This window comes from Bos indicus x Bos taurus, chromosome 2 (genome assembly GCF_003369695.1).
Source record: "Bos indicus x Bos taurus breed Angus x Brahman F1 hybrid chromosome 2, Bos_hybrid_MaternalHap_v2.0, whole genome shotgun sequence".
Lineage (NCBI taxonomy): Eukaryota > Metazoa > Chordata > Mammalia > Artiodactyla > Bovidae > Bos > Bos indicus x Bos taurus.
Window position 1 is genome coordinate 26,385,440 of NC_040077.1, and position 26,028 is coordinate 26,411,467.

The 26,028-nt window shown below is 38.7% G+C and overlaps 1 protein-coding gene and 1 long non-coding RNA gene across 4 annotated transcripts in view; one reads left to right on the forward strand and one right to left on the reverse strand.

The window, feature by feature from the left end:
• Window positions 1-19: 19 nt before the first annotated feature.
• On the forward strand, window positions 20-1,868 carry LOC113902771. The gene is made up of 2 exons (XR_003513911.1): window positions 20-87; window positions 1,697-1,868. It is a non-coding gene; the product is annotated as an uncharacterized LOC113902771 (long non-coding RNA).
• Window positions 1,869-15,897: 14,029 nt separating this feature from the next.
• The window catches only part of LOC113902854 (kelch-like protein 23), a 49,787-nt gene continuing 39,656 nt past the window's right edge, over window positions 15,898-26,028 (reverse strand). For all 3 annotated transcript variants that reach the window (XM_027558202.1, XM_027558212.1, XM_027558206.1), the window contains one exon: window positions 15,898-17,976. In XM_027558202.1, the coding sequence (XP_027414003.1) occupies window positions 17,666-17,976 (311 nt within the window). In that variant the 3' untranslated portion in view covers window positions 15,898-17,665. The remainder of the gene's footprint in view (window positions 17,977-26,028) is intronic.

Consider the following 26,028-nt stretch of genomic DNA (forward strand, 5'->3'; position numbering starts at 1 on the left):
TCCGGCGCACCCGAGCCGGCTCCGCCCTGTGAGCATGCGCCTCGGCTGCAAGCGCCCAAGGTCTGAGAAGTCCTGCGCCTTGTTTCGGTGAGATTGGGTTACAATGTTCAGTAGCACTTTGGAAGGGCTAGGATAAATATTTATTTTTAAGTATTTCTGGACAGCATTTGTATTTCCAGCCCTTCCTTGGGCTCTCCATTCACATGAAGTGGTTGACTTTTTTCTGTACTTAAAAAAAAAATTGTTTTGATTATCCGTAATAGTTAACCCATTTTTTAAAAATGACAAGTAAAACATTTCACTTTTTAAGTGAAAAATTCATGGAATCTTAAAGTTGAGAAAAAAAATACAGTAGAGAGTTAGGAGCTGGAACTCTTGAAATCAGACTGCCTGCGGTCAAATAGTAACTCTCCAGTTTACAGGTTGTGTGACTTTGGGAAAGTTACTCAACCTCTCTATCCTTCATATATAAAATGGGGCCAGTGATAACTATCTTACACTTTATATAGCTGTCGTGAGTATAAAACATGGTACAACATATACCTTCTGTCGGGAACTGTGCCTGGCATATAATAATAGGAGCAGCATATATTAATCTAAAACAAAAAACGTCTTTTTACGAGACCGAAATGCCATCGATAATAGTGCAGAAACCTACTGCTCTATTGAATGAAGTCATTCAGTCGTGTCCGACTCTTTGCGACCCCATGGACTGTAGCCTAACCAGGTTCTTTCATCCATGGGATTTTCCAGGCAAGAATCCTGGAGTGGGTTGCCATTTCCTTCTCCAGGATATCTTCCTGCCCCAGGGATTGAACCCAGGTCTCCTGCATTGTAGGCAGACGCTTTACCGTCTAAACCACCAGGGAAGATCTATTAGAGCGCCTTTTTTTGGAACCAGCTGCAAAGACTGTGGGACCTTAGTTCCCCAACCAGGGATTGAACTTGGTTCCTCAGTAGTGAAAGTCCAGCACCCTAACCACTGGACTGCCAGGGAATTCCCAAGAGCCCCTTTCTATTAGTATATTTTTTGCACAATAATTTTAGTCACTTAAAGGATTTTTTTCTTGTGGTAAAGCACATCTTTCCAGCGTTTTCTTGAAAATTTAAAACGTCTGGTGAAATAGTCTGTTAAGTGAGTTCAGAGTTTTTTGGCAGTTCCAAAATAGATCAAATTAATTTATCTGGGAAAAAAAAAATTTCAGTTATAGATTGAATCCAGACATTACATCAAGCCAACGGAAAAAAATTGAGTTATGCTGAGGTAATTTAAATTCAGATTAATCATGTTCACTTTTATACACTCAACAAATATTTATCAAGTCTCTACTTTGTGCCAGACAAAATAAAAACAATTCACTTTTTGATCAAGTTAGAATATAAGTATTTAATAGGACAAATCATATGCATGTCAGGGTAGCCCCACTCAGTGGTTCTGAATATTGTTTACTCCATGCCTACTAATGTCCTGGTATGGAGCTTGGCAATGGGAATAAAAAGAAGACCCAGACTCTGCCTAGAGACAGTGACACCTGAACAAATGTCCCTGCTCCTTTATGCCCCCACAATGTCTGGGTAAACTACAGATACAGCCTACTACCAGAAACCACACTCATTGCAGAAGATATATTTATTATTCCCATCAGGCCCCTGGTCCTTTACGCTCCCTTTCTTCTTCCTTGTCTCTCTCTTCTAGGGGCCAAGCTCTATGCAGCTACCACCCTTCAGGGAAAATGGATTCCCGGCTGCACACGAGGAAAGTTGTTTTTTTAGATGAAGAACCAAAAAGACTCTCTCATGCTGATATCCATTTCTCTCATACCATAACTGTGTAGGATAGTATATTAAAGACCATCTTTTTGAGTGTCGACTTAGTAAAAATATTCTAGAGAGTAACTTGGTAATGATATGTGCTAAAGTTTATGATATGCATAGTTGATGCCCCCAAAGTCTACTCCTAAAAGTGTATTCTAGGGAAATTTTTACATATGTGCTTAAGAAGGTATGGTCAAGAATATTCATAGGTGTATGATATATAAATGCAAAGAACTGGAAATACACTAAAGATCCACCAAAAAAAGAATGGGCAACTAAATTGTGGTGTAATTAAACAATGAACTAATAAACTACACAGTAATGAAAACACATAAACCAAACTGCATGCATTAACACTGATGAAATTCACAAACATGCTAAGTAGAAAAAAAATTTTTAGAAGAAATATAAGTAGCACCCCTAGCCATTGTGGCAATGAAAAATCCCTCTACATTTCTAAACACTAAGAGATGGTTATTGCTTTTCCCCTTCCTTTTCTCCAATACTGAGAACAATTAGTCTAGGATAATGGCATTATTCTAGCTTAGTTAGGCATTTAGTTTGAAATATTTGTTAGCCATCCAGGTAGAGGTGTCAAGTGGAAAGCTGATAGATGAGTTTGAAACTTAGGAGAGAAGGCAAGGTTGGAGATACAAATTTTGGAGTTATTAACATAAAGAAAACATTTAAAGTCATGACATTAGATGAGTTCTCCTAGAGAGAGTATTGACAGTGAACATAAGAGCCCAAGACTGAACCTTCTAGCATTCCAACTTTTGGGATATTGGATAAAGTAAGAGAAGCATGCACATGAACTAGAATAAGCACAGCATTCAGAAAACTCAGATCATGGCATCTGGTCCCATCACTTCATGGCAAATAGATGGGGAAACAGTGTCAGACTTTATTTTGGGGGGGCTCCAAAATCACTGCAGATGGTGACTGCAGCCATGAAATTAAAAGATGCTTACTCCTTGGAAGGAAAGTTATGACCAACCTAGACAGCATATTAAAAAGCAGAGACATTACTTTGTCCACAAAGGTCTGTCTAGTCAAGGCTATTGTTTTTCCAGTAGTCATGTATGGATGTGGGAGTTGGACTATAAAGAAAGCTGAGCACCAAAGAATTGATGCTTTTGAACTGTGGTGTTGGAGAAGACTCGTGAGAGTCCCTAGGACTGCAAGGAGATCCAACCAGTCCACCCTAAAGGAGATCAGTCCTGGGTGTTCATTGGAAGGACTGATGTTGAAGCTGAAACTCCAATACTTTGGCCACCTGATACGAAGAGCTGACTCATTTGAAAAGACCCTGATGCTGGCAAAGATTGAGGGTGGGAGGAAAAGGGGACGACAGAGGATGAGATGGTTGGATGGCATCACTGACTCAATGGACATAAGTTTGGGTAACTCTGGGAGCTCATAATGGACAGGGAGGCCTGGCGTGCTGTGGTTCATGGGGTCGCAAAGTCAGACACGACTGAGCGACTGAACTGAACTGAAGTCCCTAAGAGCATAGAGTGCGAAACCAACCCTGGTGGCCTCCTAGAATGGATTTACCATTTAATCAAAAATTTTTAAAAGGCAGATATATCTTTGCTAGATTGACACAAAAATGTAGATTGCTAGATTTTAGATCTGAGTTAGGCAACAGATCTGTCACTACGTGGCAGAATACTCTAATAAATCAAAGCTCCAGGCCAAGAGCCCCACTCTGAGACTGCTTGGCTTGTGCTAGACCTTTATGTTTTTTTGTGTGTGTAAGATGTATGTCAGAATGCCTAAAAGCCAGAAATCCAGTGTGTCTCTGAGCTTTGGGAATAGGTTGTAGGACTGTTTTTTTTGTCTTCCTGCTAATAGATTTTTTAATATATGACTTGTCTGAGACCTGCCATTATATAACAGATATATAAGAGATCACCTGAGCATGAGATTCTTGGAGGGAGACTTAGAGCCTGACCCTATGTCTGATAATTGGAGGCCTCTAATATCCCCTCAATTATCTACTAATTGTGAGTAACCAAGTTTTCTTGAGTCATTTGTTACATTTGACCCAATGCACAGGTTGATATATACGTAAATTGTAAGTAGACCTTATATAAGCCACAGAGAGAGACATACAGAGATTTGTTCAGTTCTGTCCAACTCTTTGCAACCCTATGTACTATATCTGACCAGGCTCCTCTGTCCATGGGATTTCCCAGGCAAGAATACTGGAGTAGGTTGCCATGCTCTCCTCCAGGGGAATCTTCCTGACCCAGGGATTGAACATTTGGAAGTTCATAAAACAGCACAGGTTCTGTACTAAGATTTCGTTTAAAATAAAATATTTGTCACACATAAAGGGAAAAGAAGGAGCTTTTGTGAGTGGGGGGCAGGTAGCTGTAAAAAAATTTTTTAACTTTAAAAACAAAAATTATACAAACAGTGAAGTGCATGAATTTCAAGGGTATGAGTTGATGAAGTTTCACAAATGAACACTACCTTGTAAACACTACCCGAACCAAGAGAACAGTTTCAGCACTCCAGAAAGTTCCCTCTTCCAGTCAATACCTCCTTAAAAGTAACCAGCACAGATAAGCTTTCCCTGTTCCAGAAAGTCATGTAACTGGAATCGTGTAGTAAATATATATGTGTTATATGAATGTACCACAATTGATTTACCTATTCTTCTGTTGGTGGATATTTGGGTGTTATGAATAAGCTGATCTGAACAGTGTTGTGCATGTCTTTGGGTAGATGTGTGTGCTCATTTCTGTGATTTATAGCTAAGAGTGAAATTACTGAGTCACCGGGAAGGCATAAGTTTAGCTTCACCATGCACTGCCAAATGGCTTACTAAAGTGCTCAGATCATTTTCCACTTGTACCAGCAATATATCTGCTAAGTATCCTGGACAACACCCTATCATTCTTTTAAATTTTGGCCATTCTAATGATGGTGGTTTCTCATTGTGCCTTTAATTTGTGTTTCCTTGATGATTTCTGACTGTAGCCTGCCAGGCTCCTCTGTCCATGGGATTTGCCAGGCAAGAATATTGGAGTGGGTTACCATTTCCTTCTCCAGAGGATCTTCCCAACTCAGGTATCAAACTCATGTCTCCTGCATTGACAGGTGGATTCTTTACCACTGAGCTACCAGGGAAGCCCCACATAGGCAAGTACATTGTATTTAAACTATTTACATAGTATCTACATTGAATTATGTATTATAATTAATCTAGACATGACTTAAAGTATATAAAAGGATGTGTGTAGATTATATACAAATACTATGACATTTTATAACAGACTTGAGCATCTGTAGATTTTGGTATCCAAGGGGGTTCTGGAACCAATTTCCCCTGCAGATACCAAGGGACAACTGTATACACACACTCACACACACAGATGGAATATTACTCAGCCACACACAATAAAAGAAATCTTCACATTGGTGAGAACATGGATGGACCTTGAGAATATTATACCAAGTGAAATATGTCAGATAGAGATAGACAAATATGTATTATCTCACTTAATAATGTGGAATCTAAAAAAAAACAAATAAGTTTTTAAAAACCCAGTTCATGGTACAGAGAACAGACTGATGGTTGCCAGAGGCAGGGTGCAAGATAGGTAAAATGGGTGGAAGGAGTCAAAGGTACAAATTTTCAATTATAAAATAAATAAATCATGGGAATACAACATACAGCATAGTGACTATACTGAATAATGAAACTAAGGACAATCATCAGTTAGATCTCTTACACTATAATTTACGTAATAAATAGTATCCTGTAACCTGCCTTCACTGATTAAACTTGCCTTGACTGTTTCTACAAATTGTGTACTTTCCAAGCCTCACCATGGTTATATAACATTTTTCAAGATTCCTTTAACCATCCCCTATGTTATCTAACATCTCTGACATAGATGGTTTCTCTGGTGTCTCAGTTGGTAAAGAAGCTGCCTGCAATGTGGGAGACCTGGGCTCGATCCCTGGGTTGGGAAGATCCCTTGGAGAAGGAAATGGCAACCCACTCCTGTATTCTTGCCTGGAGAATCTCATGGACAGAGGAGCTTAATGGGCTACAGTCCAAAGGGTCACAAGAGTCAGACACAACTTAGCGACTAAACCACCACCACTGACGTATAGGTTGCTATAGTAATGGCTGCGTAAGTTGTTTCTCAGGTGAAATGGACCTATATTGCCCAGTTCAAGCTGGTTTAGACTACTGACCATTTAACTAGTCCTGCATAAGTGTCCAGTGGATGACATTTTGATGTCCAAGGGTTAAAACTCCACCTTCGGATCATGCTACCATCCCTATTTTCTGAATGTACATCCTCTGAAGAAGGTTGTCTTCCAGATACACCTACACAGAACATTGATTACTTCTCTTCTTTCTTGACTCTGATGGTCTTTCTTATACCCCAGACCACCCTGCTTCTTTATCCCATAAATATCTCGAGTCTCTTGCCTTGGAATAGGTGAATTTTAGGTTTGTTCTCCCACCTCCTCCTTGCTTGCCTGCTTTGTGACTAAACCCTTTCTCTGCTGCAAACCTTGGAGCCCCCACGTTTGGCTTGCTGCCGTCTGACAAATGAACCTGGTTGGATAGCACTAATACTGTATTGCACGTTGAAAGTTACTGAGAAAGCAAATCTTAAAAGTTCTCATCACAAGGGAAAAGTTGTAACTATGTATGGTGACTAATGATAACCAGATTTATTGTGGTAAACATTTTGCAATATATATATATATATATATATATATCTCAACACCTGAAACAAATACAATGTTACATATCAAGTATAACTCAATTTTAAAAAGAGTAAAGAAAATGGTTAAGATGGTAGTCATATGTATATTTCCACATTATAAATTTTTAAAGAAACCAGGTAATCAGCTAAAAAGAAGATAAATTTCCTTGAGACTGGTCTAACAAAAGGCTCATTTCCATGAGACCCCTCCTACCACATCTAGGCCATGGGGACAGCTTAGGCTGCTGCCAGAGAAAGAGAGAACCCACCCTAATAAGGTGGCAGATGAGCCACTGCAGGTGCCCTGGCAAGCTTAGGTACTTGTGGCCCTCTGTCCTGACCCCAAAGAAAGATTGCATCAGAGGCAGAAGGGTGTCGTACTGTGGTATACTCATTCAGAAGGTCTGGTTCGGACAGATTCAATAATTCTATACTGGATAATCTTTTATGTTTTAAAATTCTATTTAAAAATAAGTAACTTGAAAAGGCAGGTTTATATACTGTTACATTCAGTGGAGTGAATGCCTTCTGATTCATCATATGGGTTCTCAGTTCCCATAGATTTGACATGGCTTTCAATAGTAAAGCTTTCTATACTTTTTGTCTCTCTCACTAGAAAGTCAGCTCTTTGAGGACACAAGCATATTCCTCAATCTTCTATTAAAGTAATACTCACTGTGCATAAATTGTCTTCTTTTATTAAATATATTTTCCAGTATTCTTGCCCAGAAAATCCCACAGACAGAGGAGCCTGGTGGGTTACAGTCCAGGGGATCGCAAAGAGTCAGACTTGACTGAGCACACACACACACACCACACACACATTAAATATGTTTACTGTAAAAACAGCGGTGGATGATATAATTTGGTAAGCTGAAAACTGGACCATTGAATCTGGCCTGGGTTCAGGGAATAGAGACTAAAGACTTGGCCTCCACTCAAGTTGCTATTACTTTGATTTTGTTCTGAATAAGCTAACAAGCAGAGTGAAAGATACAAACAAGATGTACATGCCAGAGAGTGAATGTGTCTTCCCATAGCTTCTCTTTCAGAAGGCACCCAAAGTTCGCATTTCTTAGCAATTCTGCAGGTGGGATATCCCTCAAGTCAAAGCCTCAGGAACAGCTTAGATGATCATAGAAGGTGATTACCTTGAGACTCAGCGAGCCATGTGGCCAGGCCTAACTGCCATGTTCTGAGCCTTGAAATTCTTATGCCCACAGTCAGGCAGTCTCCCATTTCCTCTGAGTACAAGGGAGGGCCTGGGAGTGCTCCATTGCATCTTTTTGGGGTTTTCGTGGGCAGGCCTTTTGAAAAACAATAGGAAACCCATACATGAAATTGAACCCAAGTATCGTCAAGCAAGGGCTTCCCTGATGGCTCAGATGGTAAAGCATCTGTCTGCAGTGCAGGAGACCCGAGTTCAATCCCTGGGTTGGGACAATCCCCTGGAGAAGGAAATGGCAGCCCACTCCAGTACTCTTGCCTGGAAAATCCCATGGATGGAGGAGCCTAGTAGGCTATAGTCCATGGGGTTGCAAAGAGTCAGACATGACTGAGCAACTTCACTTTCACTTTCATCATCAAGTAGTGTATTATATAGAAAATTATGGTTGCTATTGCTTAGGTTTAACATGAATTGTTAATTCCACAAATATACATGGCCTGCCTACCATGTGTTTGAAGATACAAAAGTAAATGAAACAGCCCCTTCCTCCTGCATTAGGAAAGCTTGGAGTCTTGTTAAATCCATCGTGCCTTTCTCTAAGACCCTTACTTTACTGAGGGTGGACAGGAAAAAAACAGGATACACTAGTTTGAAACTTTTTTTCAAGTTTATTTTCATTAATTCCAGGTTGTTTAATAACCTTTTGATCTCTTTTGGTTTTCCCCTATCCCTCTGTCCTCTGCTATTTCCCCTGAAATAATACTCAGTGTCTGTTTTCATTAACTCGATATGTTTACTCTGAAAACAAGGCTGTGTGCATGCTCAGTTGCTAAGTCGTGTCCAACTCTTTGAGACCCAGTGGACTATAGCTCGCCAGGCTCCTCTGTCCAAGGAATTCCCAAGCAAGAATATTGGAGTGTGTTGCCGTTTTCTTCTCCAGGAGATCTTCCTGACCCAGGGATCAAACCTGAGGCTCCTGTACTAGCAGGCAGATTCTTTACCACCAAACCACCTGGGAAGCCCTGAAAACAGAGCTGAGGGTTATCAACTTGAAAGATTCTTCCTCTTTTGTCTCTGGCTAAAGCAAACTTTGGGAGACTCAAAAGAACATGCAGAGGTTTATTCTAGTTCCTAGAGTGCTAGAAAGGACCACTGACAGAGACAGACAGAACTTCATCATTTTAGGATTTCAGGAGCGTATTGTGGAAGATCAAATGTGGACATGTGAGTCAGCCAGTAGTAGGCTTTGTACGATCTCAAATTCCAGATTAATCTGAAGAAAATGAACTTGTTCTCATGAAAATTCACCCTTTGTATTTCTTATGAATTTATTGCTTAATGAGTGCATATACTTCTTTCTATAATTGTTCCTGGATTTTGTAGATGCAAAATATTCTAAAAGAATTAACTAAGCCTAGGGAAAATCCTTTTACATAGTAAGTATACAAAAGATCTCTGAGTATACATACCTCAGGGCCTGTGAACTATTTGTTTTCAAAGTTCTAGTCTTTCTTCCTTCAGGCCTGAGCACAAATGTCATATCAGAGAGAACTTTGCTGACCACCATATATAAATAGAACCTCTCTCACAACTTTGCCATTCCATCTTCTTCATCCAGATTTAATTTTTTCATAACATTTATCACCAACTTCTTTTTCAGTTTTACTGAGATATAATTGACATACAGCACTGTATAAGTTTAAGGTATACTGCATAATGATTTGACTTACATATATCATGAAATGATTACCACAATACACTTTTTAAACTTTATCTTGGAGCTTGCTCAGGTATTATGGCTGTATAATATTCCATTGTGCAGTAGTGTCTTAATTTAAATAATTTTACATGGACATGTAGATTGTTCTCAGTCTTCTCCTGCTCCAAACAATCTTGCAATGGATAAACTTGTATACGTGTTATTTCACACATACGTAAATACACCTGTAAGATAAATCCCTAGATATGCCTTTAGATATTAGAGTGATAAATAACTCTTCATCTTCACCCAGGTTTCTGAGCCAATTGAGACATAAATCAAAAGCATTAGGCAGATAGGTGATCAAAAGTATGACCTTTATTTCTGATAAGATCTGATGCTAAAGAATGTGACTTACATTTACTTACAAAAGAGGGCTTCCTAATTCTGAATCTCTCCATTTAATCATAGGTAATGTTGGTCACCTACAGGCCTCTCAGAACAGGTTTTGGAGAGAGAAAGGGCTTAGTGGAGGCTTCCCTGTTTATTCTTTACAAATGTAATAATTATAATAGAAAAGTCATCCCTGGTGCAGTCATTATGGAAAACAGTATGGAGATACTTCAGGAAATTAAAAACAGAATGACCATAAGACCTAGAAATTTCACTTGCAGGTATTTATCTGAAGAAAATTAAAACATCAATTAGAAAGGACACAAGCATTATTTACAACAGCCAAAATATGGAAGCAATCTAAATGCCAATCAATAGATAAATGGATAAAGAAGATTTTGTATATATTAATATAACGGAATATCACTCAGCCCAAAGAATGAAATCTTGCCATTTGTGACAACATGAATGGACCTTGAGGGTATTATGCTAAGTGAAATAAATCATGAAAAGACAAATACTGTATGATTTCACTTATATGTGGAATCTAAGAAACAAATGAATAAATGTAGCAAAACAGAAATGGTTGTAAATATAGAGAACAAACAGGTGGTTGCCAGAGGGTGGGGAAGTGAGAGGAGGAAAGAAATAGATGAAGGATATTAAGAGGTACAAACTTCCAGTTGCAAAATAAATGAGTCATGGATATAAAAAATACAGTGTGGGGAATATAGTCAATAAATGTAATACTTTGTATGATGATATAACTAGACTTACTGTGATTATTTTGAAATGTGGAATCACTATGTTGTCTATCAGGAAGTAATAAAGTGTGGTGGGTCAATTTACTTCAAAAACAAACTCATAGAAAAAGAGGTCAAATTTGTAATTACTAGAGAGAGGAGGTGGGGTGGAGGAATTGGATGAAGACAGTTAAAAGATACAAACTTCAATTTACAAGGTAAGTAAGTACTAGGAAATGTGCAATGTGCAACATGATAAATATAATTAACACTGCTGTATGTTAGATATAAAAGTTTTTAGGAGAGTAAATTCTAAGAGTTCTCATCACAAAGAAAAGGTCTTATATATTTCTCTAAATTTTTATCTATATAAGATGATGGATGGTCACTAAACTTACTGTGATGATCATTCTGTGATGTATGTCAAATCTTTGTGTTGTAGATCTTAATGTTACACAGTGCTGTATGTGACATGTCACATATCTCAAAAAAAAACAGGAAGTAAAAAACGAACAACAGCAACATGATAGCCATTCCTCCTTCTCCAGGAAGAAGCACGGCGGGGGTGTTAAGCTAGTAGAGCTACTTCCACGTGGAAGGGCCATCGGGAGAGGGGAAGACATGTTCCCCCGTAACAAGGAATTCTTCTGACCTTTTTTAAAAGTCTACAAATAATAAATGCTGAAGAGGGTATGGAGAAAAAGGAGCCCTCCTACACTGTTGGTGGGAATGTAAATTGGTACAGCCACTATGGAAAACGGTATGGAGGTTTCTTGAACAACTACAGAAAGAGTTACCATGTGACCCTGCAAACTGTGGTGTTGGAGAAGACTCTTGAGAGTCCCTTGGACTGCAAGGAGACCCAAACAGTCAATCCTAAAGGAAATCAACTCTGAATATTCATTGGAAGGACTGATGCTGAAGCTGAAACTCCAATACTTTGGCCACCTGATGTGAAGAGATGACTCACTGGAAAAGACCCTGATGCTGGGAAAAACTGAAGGCAGGAGAAGGGGACAAAAGAGGACAAGATGGTTGGATGGCATCACCAACTCAATGGACATAGGTGTGAGCAAACTCTGGGAAGTAGTGAAGGACCGGGAAGCCTGGTGTGCTGCAGTCCACAGCACTGCAGAATTGGACACGACTGAGAGACTGAACAACGACACAACTCCTTCCGGGTGAGCACCAGTATAGGCCCAGACACATACAAAAATGTAATATAAAAGTTTTCCAATTATCTGTTTTTCCATTCACATTTCAGTACCTGAGGTTTTAACCTTGCTTCTTTATCTTGAAATATAGCACACCAGATTTTAATTATAGTAGCTTATAATAGCTTTATAGCATTTTAATATCTGGCAGAGACTGTTAATGGTTCCAGTATCTGTTACCCCCTTCTTTCTGTCTATAACAAGACTGTAAGCTTTTACCTGAGCATGTGACTCTCCATCTTTGTGTCCACCTATAACAGCACACGTGCATACTACTGGAAGGACATAGACATTATCTCCAAATAAAATGGAGAGTCATCACAGGGATTTGCACAGAGGAGTGACATGATCAGGGTATTTCTGTTGTCAGCAGGGATTTATTTGCTCATCAGCAAAACCTGGTGAGTACAAGGCAAGGCATTTCTCAAATAGAACCAGAGCAGAACTAAAGCTGCTCTGCAGGTTGAGACTAGGATGACAGAGAACTGAGTGGGTGGCTCTCCCTTCACTTCACTACAGTTCTTCTAAATGTTTGGGTTTTATAGAAAGGGAAGGAGTCTGATGAGAGTTTCAGATCTTAGATTTATGAGACAGGATGCTATGCTGCTTCCAGAGATGTCTTTTTTTACTTTCTGGCAGTTGTTTTCTCATAAAACTTTGAGCTTCCTCATTGAAAAAGATTTCAAAGCTTCAGCTCATCCACGGCAATGGCCAGGAACATCTTTATTTATAACTTATGGAGTAAAAACACAGGTTCAAAAATAAATAAATCTTTTAAAAAGTAGGTTCACAGAAGGCGGATGTCATTATGGAAAGATGCCCAGTTAGAACTACTTTTAAAACATTACAGGTGCACTGATGAAAAACACAAATAGGAAATATAAAGCCACAAAATGCACTGGAAGAGTGAAGTTGTGTCCAGCCAAGAGAATAATAATTTATATTGGGCACAATTTTAATTTAAACTTTCTAACAATTCTGTGAACTAAGTGTGTGCTGTGATTTAGGTGGAGCTGAGGAAATGTTTGGACACAGTGGGGCTTCTAAACAGTGGGCAATTTCAGCCCCAAACCTTCTAAGAGAACTTCCTTCTTGTTTAAAAGACCAAGGTTATGGACTCTATCATGTTGCCTTCCTAACTTTTTTTTTTTTTTCCTAACTTCTTTTAAAAGCAAAGATTAAAAAAACAAAAACAGATGCATTGTTAAACCAGTAACTTTGGGTTTCCATTCAAACTTAAGGACCACTGGAAAATAATTGTATGTCCTTTGTGGTGTTGGAGAAGACTCTTGAGAGTGCCTTGGACTGCAAGCAGATCCAACCAGTCAATTCTAAAGGAAATCAATCCTGAATATTCATTGGAAGCGCTGAAGCTGAAGCTCCAATACTTTGGCCACCTGATTCAAAGAACTGACTCATTGGAAAAGACCCTGATGCTGGGAAAGATTGAAGGTGGGAGGAGAAGGGGATGACAGAGGATGGTATGGTTGGATGACATCACCAACTTAATGGACATGAGTTTGAGTAAGCTCTGGGAGTTGGTGATGGACAGGGAAGCCTGGCATGCTACAGTCCATGGGGTCACAGAGAGTTGGACACAACTGAGCGACTGAACTGAATTTTGTGTTCTCTGGACCTGCAGTTAGGCTGAGTGGGAAACGTTATCCGAAAAAGTCTTATAAGCTCCTGGCTGAGCCTCCAAAAATAAATGTCTTTTGCTAGAAACTAGAGGATATAAAAGCAGAAATAAGCTCTAATAAGGACTGTATTTCAGAAACTTTTAAAAATTATGAAGAACAAAGTGCTCTAAAACTTCACTTTCAATGTACGTTTAGAGTTCCTGACTGGGATTAGTTACCATTCTTTTCTTCTGTCTGATGTAAAGTCTCAGGTGGTAGTTAGTCAGTTTCAACCTCACCTCCCCATTTACTTTCTATTTGGAATTTTGAAGAGGTCCAAAATTATTGAAAATTTATACCCAAAATGCTTGTTGGTATTATTATTCTGAGAATGATGTGTATGCATGTGTGTGTGTGTGTGAGAGAGAGAGAGAGAGAGAGAAGTGGAATAAAATGAATTATAAAGTGATTTTTAAATTCTGTTCTGCCAGGTGACTTTGAGAACCAGGATACTTTCTGTGAAAAAACAGATATAGATATTGGGCTAGAAAAGACTAGGTAAATACCCTGTGGAGCTTTTACCACTTCCTGATGATGCTGGGACCTTAGAAATTTTTAACTGTAATTATTTCTCTCCTGTATTTAGTATTTTTATTATTATGCATTTTAATTTTAGGCCTAGAAACATGGGACAATCTAGTAGCAATAAGCATCCGTAGCATCCAGACTATGGTCTTGAAATACCAGTTTTCACTGCAAGAAATCAGGGCTGCTTGGAGAAATGGCTGATTATAGGTTTGAGGTGGGAAATGTTCAGGATGAGCCAGGAGAATCTTGTCACACCAGATAGCAAAGGAACTGTCAAAAACTACTGGGGCTGTGCCAAAAGGAACTGGGAAGCAATCTGCAGAGCCTTTCACTGGCTCATGATGATAAACAGAGCATCAATAAGAGTAACTGCAATGGACTGAAAGATGCTAAGTGTATTTAAATCCATGAGTTCATAATGATTTAAAAAAACAATAAATCTAATAAATCACCTTTGAAGGATGCTAACAACTATTCATTTTGCAAACTGATACACAAAGTTAGGAATCAAGCCATTTCTTCTACCTTTCCCATACAAACTATACCTTCAGGTAAACAACTAGTAAGTGAAGGAAGGTTTCTCTTTATAGAAATATTTCAACAAATACACCAAGAAGAGAGAGCACTGGAAATCACCATTTTGCAACCCCTAATGAATTAAGGATTGGGTGTTGAGCATCTATGGCTGCTAACATCTGAAAGAGACAATTCTGTCATTTGATGAAGGAACACACCACCACCTGTGAAGCAGTTTTGACCAAAAAAAAAAGAAAAGAAAAATGAAATCTGAATCTGATTAAGCTTCTGGATCTAACTACAAACTTACAGGAAACTTGGAGGACAGAGGAACATGCTAAACTACACAATAGGAACACAATCAGTACAATGTCAACCCTGGAAAAACAGAATAAATGACCTAGCTTCTTCAACAAATAAATTGCAAGGAGTTAAAGAAAGAAGAGCTGGATGGGGAACTTATAGATTAAGAGACCTTAAAAAGTTTTTCATGCATGTGAAAATAAAGGTTAATGTGCCCTTAAGGAAATATCCTAGATCTTGATCCTATTTCACTTGCAGTTTAAAAATAAGATTTGTGAGAAACAGCAACTTTCAAAATTTTGATATTTAGAGTCTTAATTAAGTTATACTTAAAATCGTCTCCACAACTTTAATTATTTTGTAAAATAGTGTTTGCCCCCCCCCCCAAAGCAATGGCTTACATTTAATTACAATAAAATATTTCTCAGTCATACAACAGTGATTTGGAACTTGGAACAATTCTAACTGAGATGTTTATCTTTCTTAATCCTTTCTTGGTACATATATCAAGAGCAAAAAAAAAAAAAAAGAAATTTTGCAGAAAACAGAAGCTGGAAATAAAACACCTCAGATCACAAACTATTTTTCAAGATCCTTCACGCACCTCCAGATACTTTTCTGTAAAACTGATACCATCATCCTTCAGAAAAAAAGTGCAGAATATACAGATGAAATGTTAGACCCTGAGAAGACTAAGATGGGCTTCATGATCTCAAAATTAGCCAAGAGACATAATATGCACATATAAATGTTAAATTCCTTAAATGTGACAATGAGAGTTGTACTGTGGCTGAAACAGTTAGGAAAGAATTTCCAGTGGCTAGGCTGGGGTCAGGATTTTATAAGATCTGGACAAGCTGAAAAGGCGGTGAAGACGATTCTAACTGTTCTTATCTGTTCATAAAAGAGCTCTCTAAAGTACTACTGGATAAAAAAAATATTGGTTCAGCATTAAATGCAGATATTCTTAAAGGCAATAAAATTGTCTATAATTCAGTTACAGGGTGAAATAGTCTATAATTCAGTTGTTTCATTAATTCAGAAGCTTAACTGTTCTTCAATTCAACTGGCCCCAATTCAAGCAGTTTTACTACATATACAGTGATTTATTTATTTTTATTGAAAATACAAAGTAATATTAAAGTATTTAAATAATTTAAAAATCATTCCGTATCCCCTACACTAACACAGTGAATTTCAGTTCTGCATATTACTTTCCACATGCATGAAGATTTTATAGTCATAATGATAGTGTGCATATCATTTTATATTGTGCTTACTTTACTTATCATATCACAGACATGTCCACGTTTCTACACAGTATTCTGAACAATTATTTTAATGGCAGTATAAGACTTCACTTTTTATTAACCCACTTTCTTCTTTGACATTTAGATTATTTCCAATTTCTTGTTATTGAAAATAATGCAGACATAAGCAACCTCATGCTTTTATCTTTCTGTTTGTTATGCTTTAGGTTACAGTATCAAGGAGTAAAATTTATGAGGAAAAGATATGGTCATTATTATGGCCCTTGCTATGTAGTACCATATTTATTCCCAAAGGGTTATATCTACTTAAAATGCCTTTTGAAACGAGTTCATTAAACAGGTTCCTTCTAAAATGTAAAAATAAGTCAGAAGAATTAGGTAGTTTTACACTTACATATTTAAGGTTAAAAATAATTATTGCCTCTTAAAAAATGATGAGTGTGGGTAGATGATCTAACAGATTTTACTAAGTTTAGATGAATTAAGCAAAGCTTCCAAACTTTTCTCAAGTTACAGCACACTTGGAAAGTGATATGGTAGGTACGATGGAGAAAATGGACAAAGATGTTTCTGGCCCAGAAGCTGCAGCCACCCAGACCACCTCAGGCAACCCCAAGAGATGCTGGATCCATGTCTAGGCGCCTCTGTCACCCACAGTACCAGTGTGCCTGGGGAGGGAAGCTCCAACCAACAGTGGGTCAAGTGACTCAGTCCAAGTCACAACATCTAGTTAGTGGAAAGTGAATTCAAATTTCTTTTCATCAATGCATTTTCTACTATATTACAATGTTCTACATGCTTTCCAGCTCAAAGTTCAATTTCATATGCAGACACATATCTATACTTATGAACAAAGAGCATTTTCTAACATGCTTAAAGATACCTAAACTAGCAATTTACATCAAAGCTGAAAATTAAAAATAGCTCTTAGGATCAGCAGATATTCAACTACTTTCTCTGCAGTTTTTCATATTTTCCATTCTTTTAGTTTGTAAACTCTATGAATAGTAATAATCTTCTGCACAGTATCTTGTATATCTCTGTTGTCAGTAAATAATCATAACAATAAATAATACACACTACGAAGGAAAAACACTAAACTTAAGTCCATTCTAAATAATTCTAAAGGTGAAAAAAAAAGCTTAAGTGTTGATTTTGTAGAGGTAGAGAATATTCCTCCTTATATTTCAAATTCCTTGCTAGCTAAGTGGAAACAATGTACACTATTACATTACAGGATCATAAGAGACATCTCATTCCACAGAATGATTTTGACCTACACCCAGTGTTGCTGCTACCAGGAGAAAAAATTTGCTACAAAGGCATTCCACCTTTTACCAAGTGTCCAGCATTCCAAATCACCTTTGATGAGCAAAGATTATAGGTGTTGACTCCATTGATTTATTCAACTATAAATAGACAAAAGATTTTTCTTGACCATTAATCACTAGGTTGAGGTGTAGAGTGGGGGTTAAGAATAATAATTTACCTGTTATGTGCCAGGCCACAGTAGCAAGTAAGAGACTCTAAACCCTACATTCTTTTCTTACTACACCACGAAACAGTGATTACTTGGTCATTTCTTTGGACTTGATCAGACGTTATACACACAAACACACCCATGGGACCTCATGGCACTTGGAAGATTACCCACAATTTCCCACTTATTAAGATCTGGATCGTATTTCTCAATGCTCTGAAGATACGTCCCCTTCGAGTAGGAATAGCCCCCAGTGACATAAATGCATCCATTCATGATGACGGCACCACACTCCATCCTCCTTTCCATCATGGGAGCGATCTCTCTCCATTCATTCTGTTCGGGGTCATAGCATTCTGCGATTGTAGTTTGTCCACCAACTAGATAGAGCTTATTTTCAAATGGAACTGAACACAATCCATATTCTATTAAAAAGAAAAAAGAAAGCACATTTTTATTAGAGTCAACAAACAGAAGAGAAACCTTAGGTAGTGATGTAATAATGCTTTACAATTTGGCTTACAAAAATAGAGTAGTTGTGACATTTTGATTCCAGCACACACTACTGCAACACAGACCCTTAAAATCCACTTCCAGTCATCAAGTTCAGATGACTGCCACTGTCTTTCAGATTATCCTTAAACTGACTTCTCAGGGTGCTGGGAAGAACTCATCCTCAGACCACTACCCTTCTGGGAACTTCCCAGCACAGGCACCTTTTCTCTACGCCTGTGTGTAAAAGGTGTAGCAGCAGAGTCCCTCTGCCATGAACACGTCCTAGGTAACTGGTGTAGGATCCTTCAGGTCTTAGCAGCTAACCCTGAGCTGGTACGTGCTGCCACAGATGCTTGCCTCTCTCATACTGCTGGTTAAGTTAAAGACACAAGAAGTTAGAGAAACACAAGCCAGTTTACTGGGGGAACTACAGTCTGTGACCTTTAGAAGCTGTGGAAGGTGCTCAAAGGCAGAGGGCTGCTGTATGAGGTCTGTGTCCTGGAGCTGGGAGTCCACTTCTTGGGGTTCAGCCTTCCAGGCTGTTTTAATTTCTTCCATTTTATCTCCCCCCTCCACATCCAAACCTGCTGGCTGTTCAAGGCACTGGGATCTCTGGCAACTTCACTTCCTCTCCCTTCTTCCCAGGGCTGTGACTAGGATGAGGCAAGTGATGTGCCTAGAGCACAAACCATGATGAGGTGCTTCCTCTCCAAGTTTCTCCTTCCGTTTTGTGCCTCAGGTGTCTCGCTTGCCTGACGCTAGTCCCAGCCCTGTTTCTAACATCCCAGGTCGTAGTGCTCACATCACTCCCAGCCTGGGAGTTCATTCTATGGAATATCAACTACAGACCTGAGGAAGAGCAGGAGTTGTCAGTGGGATGACTATTACAGCAAATAAATGAAGAGTTAGCTTTCCATTGCTGAGCTGTTCCTTCCGTCTGGAAGTCTTTTCTTTTCCCAGGTCTTTGCATAGCTGCCTGCTTCTCGTCATTCAGTTCTCATCTGTCAACTCCTCACTGGGCCTTCTCCTGTCATCCAACCTGCAGGAACCAGTCAGCTGTCTCTACCACACCACCCTACTTTAATTCTCTCTGTAGCGCGTCTTACGATCTGATGTGCTTCCTGTTTATAATCTCTCTCTTCCTTCCAGCAGTGCAGGACCTGTGTCCTGCCCAATACTCCATCCTATTTGGAGGATGGCAAATGTCTGGCACCTTGTAAGGACTCCGTAAACGCTTGTTGGATCAATGAATGAATTGTACCTTGTACCCTCTGTGCCCAAATATGCACTCCCAATACTTGATGGAAAAAAAACTTAAAGGCTTTCTTTAGAAAGAATGCACAATCATTCTTTGATTTCCCTGTAAGTAGGGAAGACAGGTTCTTCTCAGTAAAGCTGTTGCTATTTAGGCTTCAAAGCATAAGGAAAATTCTGAGAAGATTGGTATTTCTGCTTTGAGTCCACATGCTGATGTTCTCCAGTTTCTGACATCCAAGAGTTATCCCACCTCTGAAAACCCATTTATTCCTTTTCAGTTAAATAAATCTATAATTTTTATAGGATTTCATTGTTTTTTGAGTACTTGTGACATGTTATTTATATAAATTATGAGTCATTCTGTTAAATGGTTACTGTGAAAATTAATGATGATACAAAAATTTTATCAGTTGGTATAAATGATTCAACAGTGAGGTTTGTAGGCTATTTTTTAATTATTCAAATCTTACCAAAAAAATCATCATTTTGTGACTCATGTTAAAGAAGAATCTCAATCTTTCCATAGCAACAAAAATGTCCAAAATAAAGTGACTCCTGGCTCTCTATTCTGATTCATTGATGTATGTATCTGTTTTGTGCCAGTACTATACTCTTTTGATTAATGCAGTTTTGTAGTATAGACCAAAGTCACTGATTCCTCCAACTCTGTTCTTTTTCAAAAGTGTTTTGACTATTCAGGGTTTTCTGTCTTTCCATGCAAATTTTAAAGTTATTTGTTCTAGTTCTATGAAAAATACCCTTGGTGTTTTGATAGGGATTGCACTGAATCTGTAGATTGCCTCAGGATGATGTGGTCATTTTAACAATATTAATTCTTCCAATCCATGAACACAGTATATCTTTCCATCTGTTTGCGTCATCTTCAATTGCTTTCATCAGTGCTTTAGTTTTCTGAGTACAGGTCTTTACCTCCTTAGGCAGGTTTATTCCCAGCCATTTTATTTTTTGATGCTATGGTAAATGAGATTGTTTGTTTATTTTCTCTTTCATTGTTCGTGTATAGAAATGCAATAGATTTCTGTATGTTAATCCTGTATCCTTATAATCAATTATTCTACAAGAAAGGAGCCAAGAATATACAATGGAGAAAAAAAAGTCTCTTCAATAAGTGTTGTGCTGGGAAAACTGGACAGCTACATGGAAAAGAATGAAATCAGAACACTGCCTCACACCATATACAAAAATAAACTCAAAATACAGTAAAGACTTAAATGTAAGGCTATTTACTATAAAACTCTTAAAACATAAGCAGAACACTCTTTAACATAAATTGCATCAAGATCTTTTTCAATCCACCACTTAGAGATCAGTTCAGTCGCTCAGTCGTGTCCGACTCTTTGCAACCACTTAGAGTAATGAAAATAAAAACAAAAATAAACAAATGGGACCTAACTAAACTTAAAAGCTTTTGCACAGCAAAGGAAGCATAAACAAAATGCAAAGACAACCCTCAGAATGGGAGAAAGTATATGCAAATGAAGCAACTTACCAAAGATTAATCTCCAAAATACATAAAGAGCTTGTGTGACTCAATATCAAATAAACAAACAACCTAATCAAAAAATGGGCAGAAGATCTAAACAGACATTTCTCCAAAGAAGACATATGGCTAAAAAGCATATAAAAAGATGTTCATTATCACCAATTATTCAGCTCAGTTCAGTCGCTCAGTCGTGTCCAACTCTTTGTGACCCCATGAATCGCAGCACGCCAGGCCTGTCCATCACCATCTCCTGTCCATCACCATCTCCCGGAGTTCACTCAAACCCTGTCCATCACCATCTCCCGGAGTTCACTCAAACCCTGTCCATCGAGGCGGTGATGCCATCCAGCCATCTCATCCTCTGTCGTCCCCTTCTCCTCCTGCCCCCAATCCCTCCCAGCATCAGGGTCTTTTCCAATGAGTCAACTCTTCGCATGAGGTGGCCAATTATTAGAGAAATGCAAATCAAAACCACAATGCAGTATTACCTCACACTGGTCAGAATAGCTATCATCAAAAAATCTACAAACAATAAATGCTGACAAAGATGTGGAAAAAATAGAACCTTCCTATATTGTTGGTGAGAATGCAAATTGGTATAGCAACTACAGAAAACAGTATGGAGGTCCTTAAAAAACTAATCATAGAACTATCCTATCTTCCAGAAATCCCATTCCTAAGCATACATCTGGAGAAAACCATGATTTGAAAAGATACATGCACCCCAATGTTCATTGTAGCACTATTTACAATAGCCAAGACATAGAAGCAATGTAATGTCTATGGAGACATGAATGAATAAAGATGTGATATATTTATACAATAGAATATTAGCCATAAAAAGGAATAAAATAATGCAACATAGATCTAGAGATAATCATATTAAGTGAAGGAAAGTAGACAAAGACAAATACCATGTGATATCACTTACATGTAGAATCTTAAAAAATGATAGAAACGAACTTATTTACAAAATAGAAATAGACTCACAGACAGAAAACACACTATGGTTACCAAAGTGGGTAGTGTGGTAGGGAGATAATTAGGAGTTTGGGGATTAACATAAACATACTACCATATATAAAACAGGTGAACAATGGACTTATTGTATAGCACAGGGAACTCTACTCAATACTCTATAAATGGTCTATATGGGGAAAGAATCTAAATGAGACTGGAGACATACATGTATATAACTGGTTCACTTTGCTGTATACCTGAAACTAACACAATATTGTAAATCAATTAAACTTCAATAAAAATGAACAAATAAACTTTTTTTAAATGACAAAGCAAAAAAACACAATGGATGAACAGATAAAAAAGATATGGTGTGTATATATATGTGTGTGTGTGTGTGTGTGTGTGTGTGTGTGTGTGTGTGTGTGTATATATATATATATATATAAATAAAAAGGAATACTATTCCACAATAAAAAGAATGAAACTTTGCCATTGGCAACAATGGATGGATTTGGAAAGTATTAGGGCTTCCCAGGTAGCACTAATGGTAAAGAACTCTCCCACCAATGCAGGTAAACATAAGAGACGCAGGTTCGATCCCTGAGTTGGGACGATCCCCTGGAGGCGGGCATGGCAACTCACACCAGTATTCTTGCCTGGAGAATCCCATGGACAGAGGAGCCTGGTGGGCCATGGTCCATAGGGTCTCAAAGAGTCAGATAGGACTGAAGCAATTTAGCACACATGGAGAATATTGTGCTAAGTGAAACAAGGCAGACAGAGAAAGACAAATATTGCATGAATCACTTATATGTGGAATCTAAAATATAAAACAAGCTAGTGAATACAACAAAAAAGAACCAGACTCACAGATCTAGAGAACAAACTGGTGGCTACCAGTGGGGAGAGGGAATGGGCGGGGGGGGGGGCGGGCAAGATGGGGTAGGAGATTAAGAAAGTACCAACTATTATGTATAAAATAAATAGGCTAGAAGGATATATTGTAAAACACAGGGAATACAGCCAATATTTTATAATAACTATAGAGTATAAAAAATTTTTAATTGTAAATCACTATATTATACATCTAGAACTTATATTGTACATAAACTACATCTCAGTTTTTAAAAAGTATAAAAATAAAATGATTCCTGGTATTTTTTCCCATTACCCAAATGCAACATAATGTTCTGTTTTAGTTGGTGGAAACCTGCTCAGCTGTAACTGACTTTTTTCTTATTGGTCACTCTATGAAGCTACTGAGGCTAAGGTACTGTATCTTGTTTATCGAGTTCCTAGCACTGTACACAGCATTAGAAAGCACTCAGCAAATATCTGTTGGACAAATGAATGAATGAGCAATTTCAAACCCAGTATGAAAACAGCTCAGAGTTTACACACAAATGTTCACTATAAAAACATGGCAGTCGATATTCAGTTTTACAAGAGTGATCGGAACAAAGCCATGCAGGCATTCAGAAACAACCATAATATTTTCATGTATTCAATATCCACTTTTTAAAAAATGCTTTAAAAATTTTACTTAAGATTTTTTTTCTCACTGAAAAGAACTGTAAAGCTTATCTAATCTAACATCCTTATTTTGCTCGAAAGTAAGACCCAAGAGCTTAAGCTGCTGCCCAAGATTAGATAAGTAAATAAAGGGCAGAGCCAAGAGAGAACATTCTCCCCACTGGACAAAGCTCTCCACGGATTTTTCTTCCCTATCACTTACTGCTTCTCCTGGGTTCTTCACACATTCTTCTTTCTTTCTCAGCTCCTCCTTTAACTAATGCTGTTTCTCAAGATTCTGCTCATTTATGTGTTGTTAGTCCCAACCTCCCAAGGCATCTTATTCACCTCCACACCTGGCCATCATCTCTAAGCAAACAATGCCCAGGCCTCTGTATTTACCCACGTTCTTCCTCCTACTGCAGAACCACACTTCCCATTGCTTTCTGGACAGCTCTTCTAAGTTGTGTTAGTTGTCCTGCTGCTGCTGCTGCTACGTCGCTTCAGTCGTGTCCGATTCTGTGCGACCCCATAGACGGCAGCCTACCAGGCTCCCCTGTCCCTGGGATTCTCCAGGCAAGAACCCTGGAGTGGGTTGCCATTTCCTTCTCCAATGCATGAAAGTGAGAAAATAAAGGGAAGTCGCTCAGTCTTGTCCGACTTCTAGAGACCCCATGGACTGCAGCCTACCAGGCCCCTCTGTCCGTGGGATTTTCCAGGCAAGAGTACTGGAGTGGGGTGCCATTGCCTTCTCTGGTTAGTTGTCTAGTCATGCCCAACTCTTTGCAACCCCATGGGCTCTAGCCCAGCAGGCTCCTCTGTCCATGGAATTCTCCAGGCAAGAGTACTGAAACAGGTTACCATTCCCTTCTCCAGGGGATCTTCCCAACCCAGGGATTGAACCCTGATCTCCTGCATTGCAGGCAGATTCTTTACTGTCTGAGTAACTAGTTCTTGACATTTCACTCAAAACTGAGCTTATCATCCCTCCACTTCTCCCCTCCCATTGGTTGCTACTTCAATGCTGCCAGTCAATAAGCCAGAGAGTCTTGCCCTTATCCCCAATGTCCAATCACGCAAGGGGGTGATCACTACCATTCAATCAATGATGAACCTACACTATTCCTCACACCTGCCTGTTTTCTACTCCTGCCACTGCAGGCTTTTAGTATTTCTTACCTGGCATATTATAGCTTGAGTAGGCCTCCCTGCCATCTTTCTCCCAGTCTACTCTCAAAGGAACTCTTTTCTTAAAACTAAAACTGACAATGCAGCATTCTCTTGCTCTGAAAACTTTGGTACTTCTCTATTTTTAAAATTTATGGAGGCCATTCAAAGCCCTCCGTGACATGATTTTCAAATAAACTTTGTCATTTGGTCTCTCATTCTTCCCTCTTGCATCTCACTCACACTTCTACTCCCAAGAACTGGAGTAAACCTGGAATTTTCCCATTAGCATTCCTTCATTGGCTAACTTTCTGCCAGAAAGCCTAAATCGTAACAACCTACTCCTGGAAGCCTCCTAAGATTGTCAGATCCCCTTAATCAGACTGATGCTCTCTCTGCCCTCAATTTCAATAGCACCTATTTTTAAGATTGTGTTCCTGTTATGTATGTGTATTTACTACTATATTCTGACTTCCTGTGGCAGTAAAATTAATCATCTTTAATGTCTCATGTAATAACTATCAATACAATGGTATCTTTCCCAAGGTAAGGTCTCAATAAATGTTATCTTGAATTTGATGGAATTATACTCCCCTGTCTTTCAACTATACAAAGCAATCACCCTTAAAAGCATTAAGAAAAAAGATAACATTTATATTACCTTTAAAAAATAATAATAGTCATTTATTTGCAGTCTAAGCTACATATCTATAAGGTAGACTCACGACTGGCATTTTACGCTTCTCAGGAGGTGCTCCTAAAACATATAGGAAGCATGTTGTTGTTCAGTTACTAAGTCACGTCTGACTCTTCTGCGACCCCAGTAGTCCTCCTCTGTCCATGAGATTTCCCAGTCAAGAATACTGGGGTGGGTTGCCATTTCCTTCTCCTGGAGATCTTCCCAACCCAGGGATCGAACTGCATCTCCTACATTGGCAGGCGGATTCTTTACCACTGAGTCACCTGGGAAGCCCCATAGGAAGCCTAAGTTGCCATAATTCAGAGGATGTAGATCCAAACGCTTCCCAGGGCCAAGGAGATAACAGATTAGCCGAATGAAGCAGGCTGCTGCTGCTGTTAAGTCGCTTCAGTCGTGTCCGACTCTGCAACCCCATAGACAGCAGCCTATCAGGCTCCTCTGTCCCTGGGATTCTCCAGGCAGGGGTAAGAAATACAGCAGCCCCCCTCAAGCTCTATGATGTGAGAAGCATGGAATAGTCTGTGGTGAAATGGAAGCCTCATCTGAAGGGAATAGCCACTACCTGGCCCCAGTGATTGTTGCCAGGAAGGAATATGCTGACAGATCTTGCAATTTTCCTAAAGGCCAGAAATAATGATTTTTATTTGAAATCTCCTGAATTTTAAATATTGATAACAAGCCAGTTAAAAAATATTTTGAACACTGTGAGAGCCAAACAGAAGATATACAACATAGGTGATAATATATCTTCATTTCTCATTTTATGTTCAACATGAATCAAAATGCTCCATGTGGAATTCTATGTTCCCAGGGATTGATAATGTAATTTAATATTCATTTCTGACTGATTTTTCAATTTGCCATGGCTTTACATCCTTT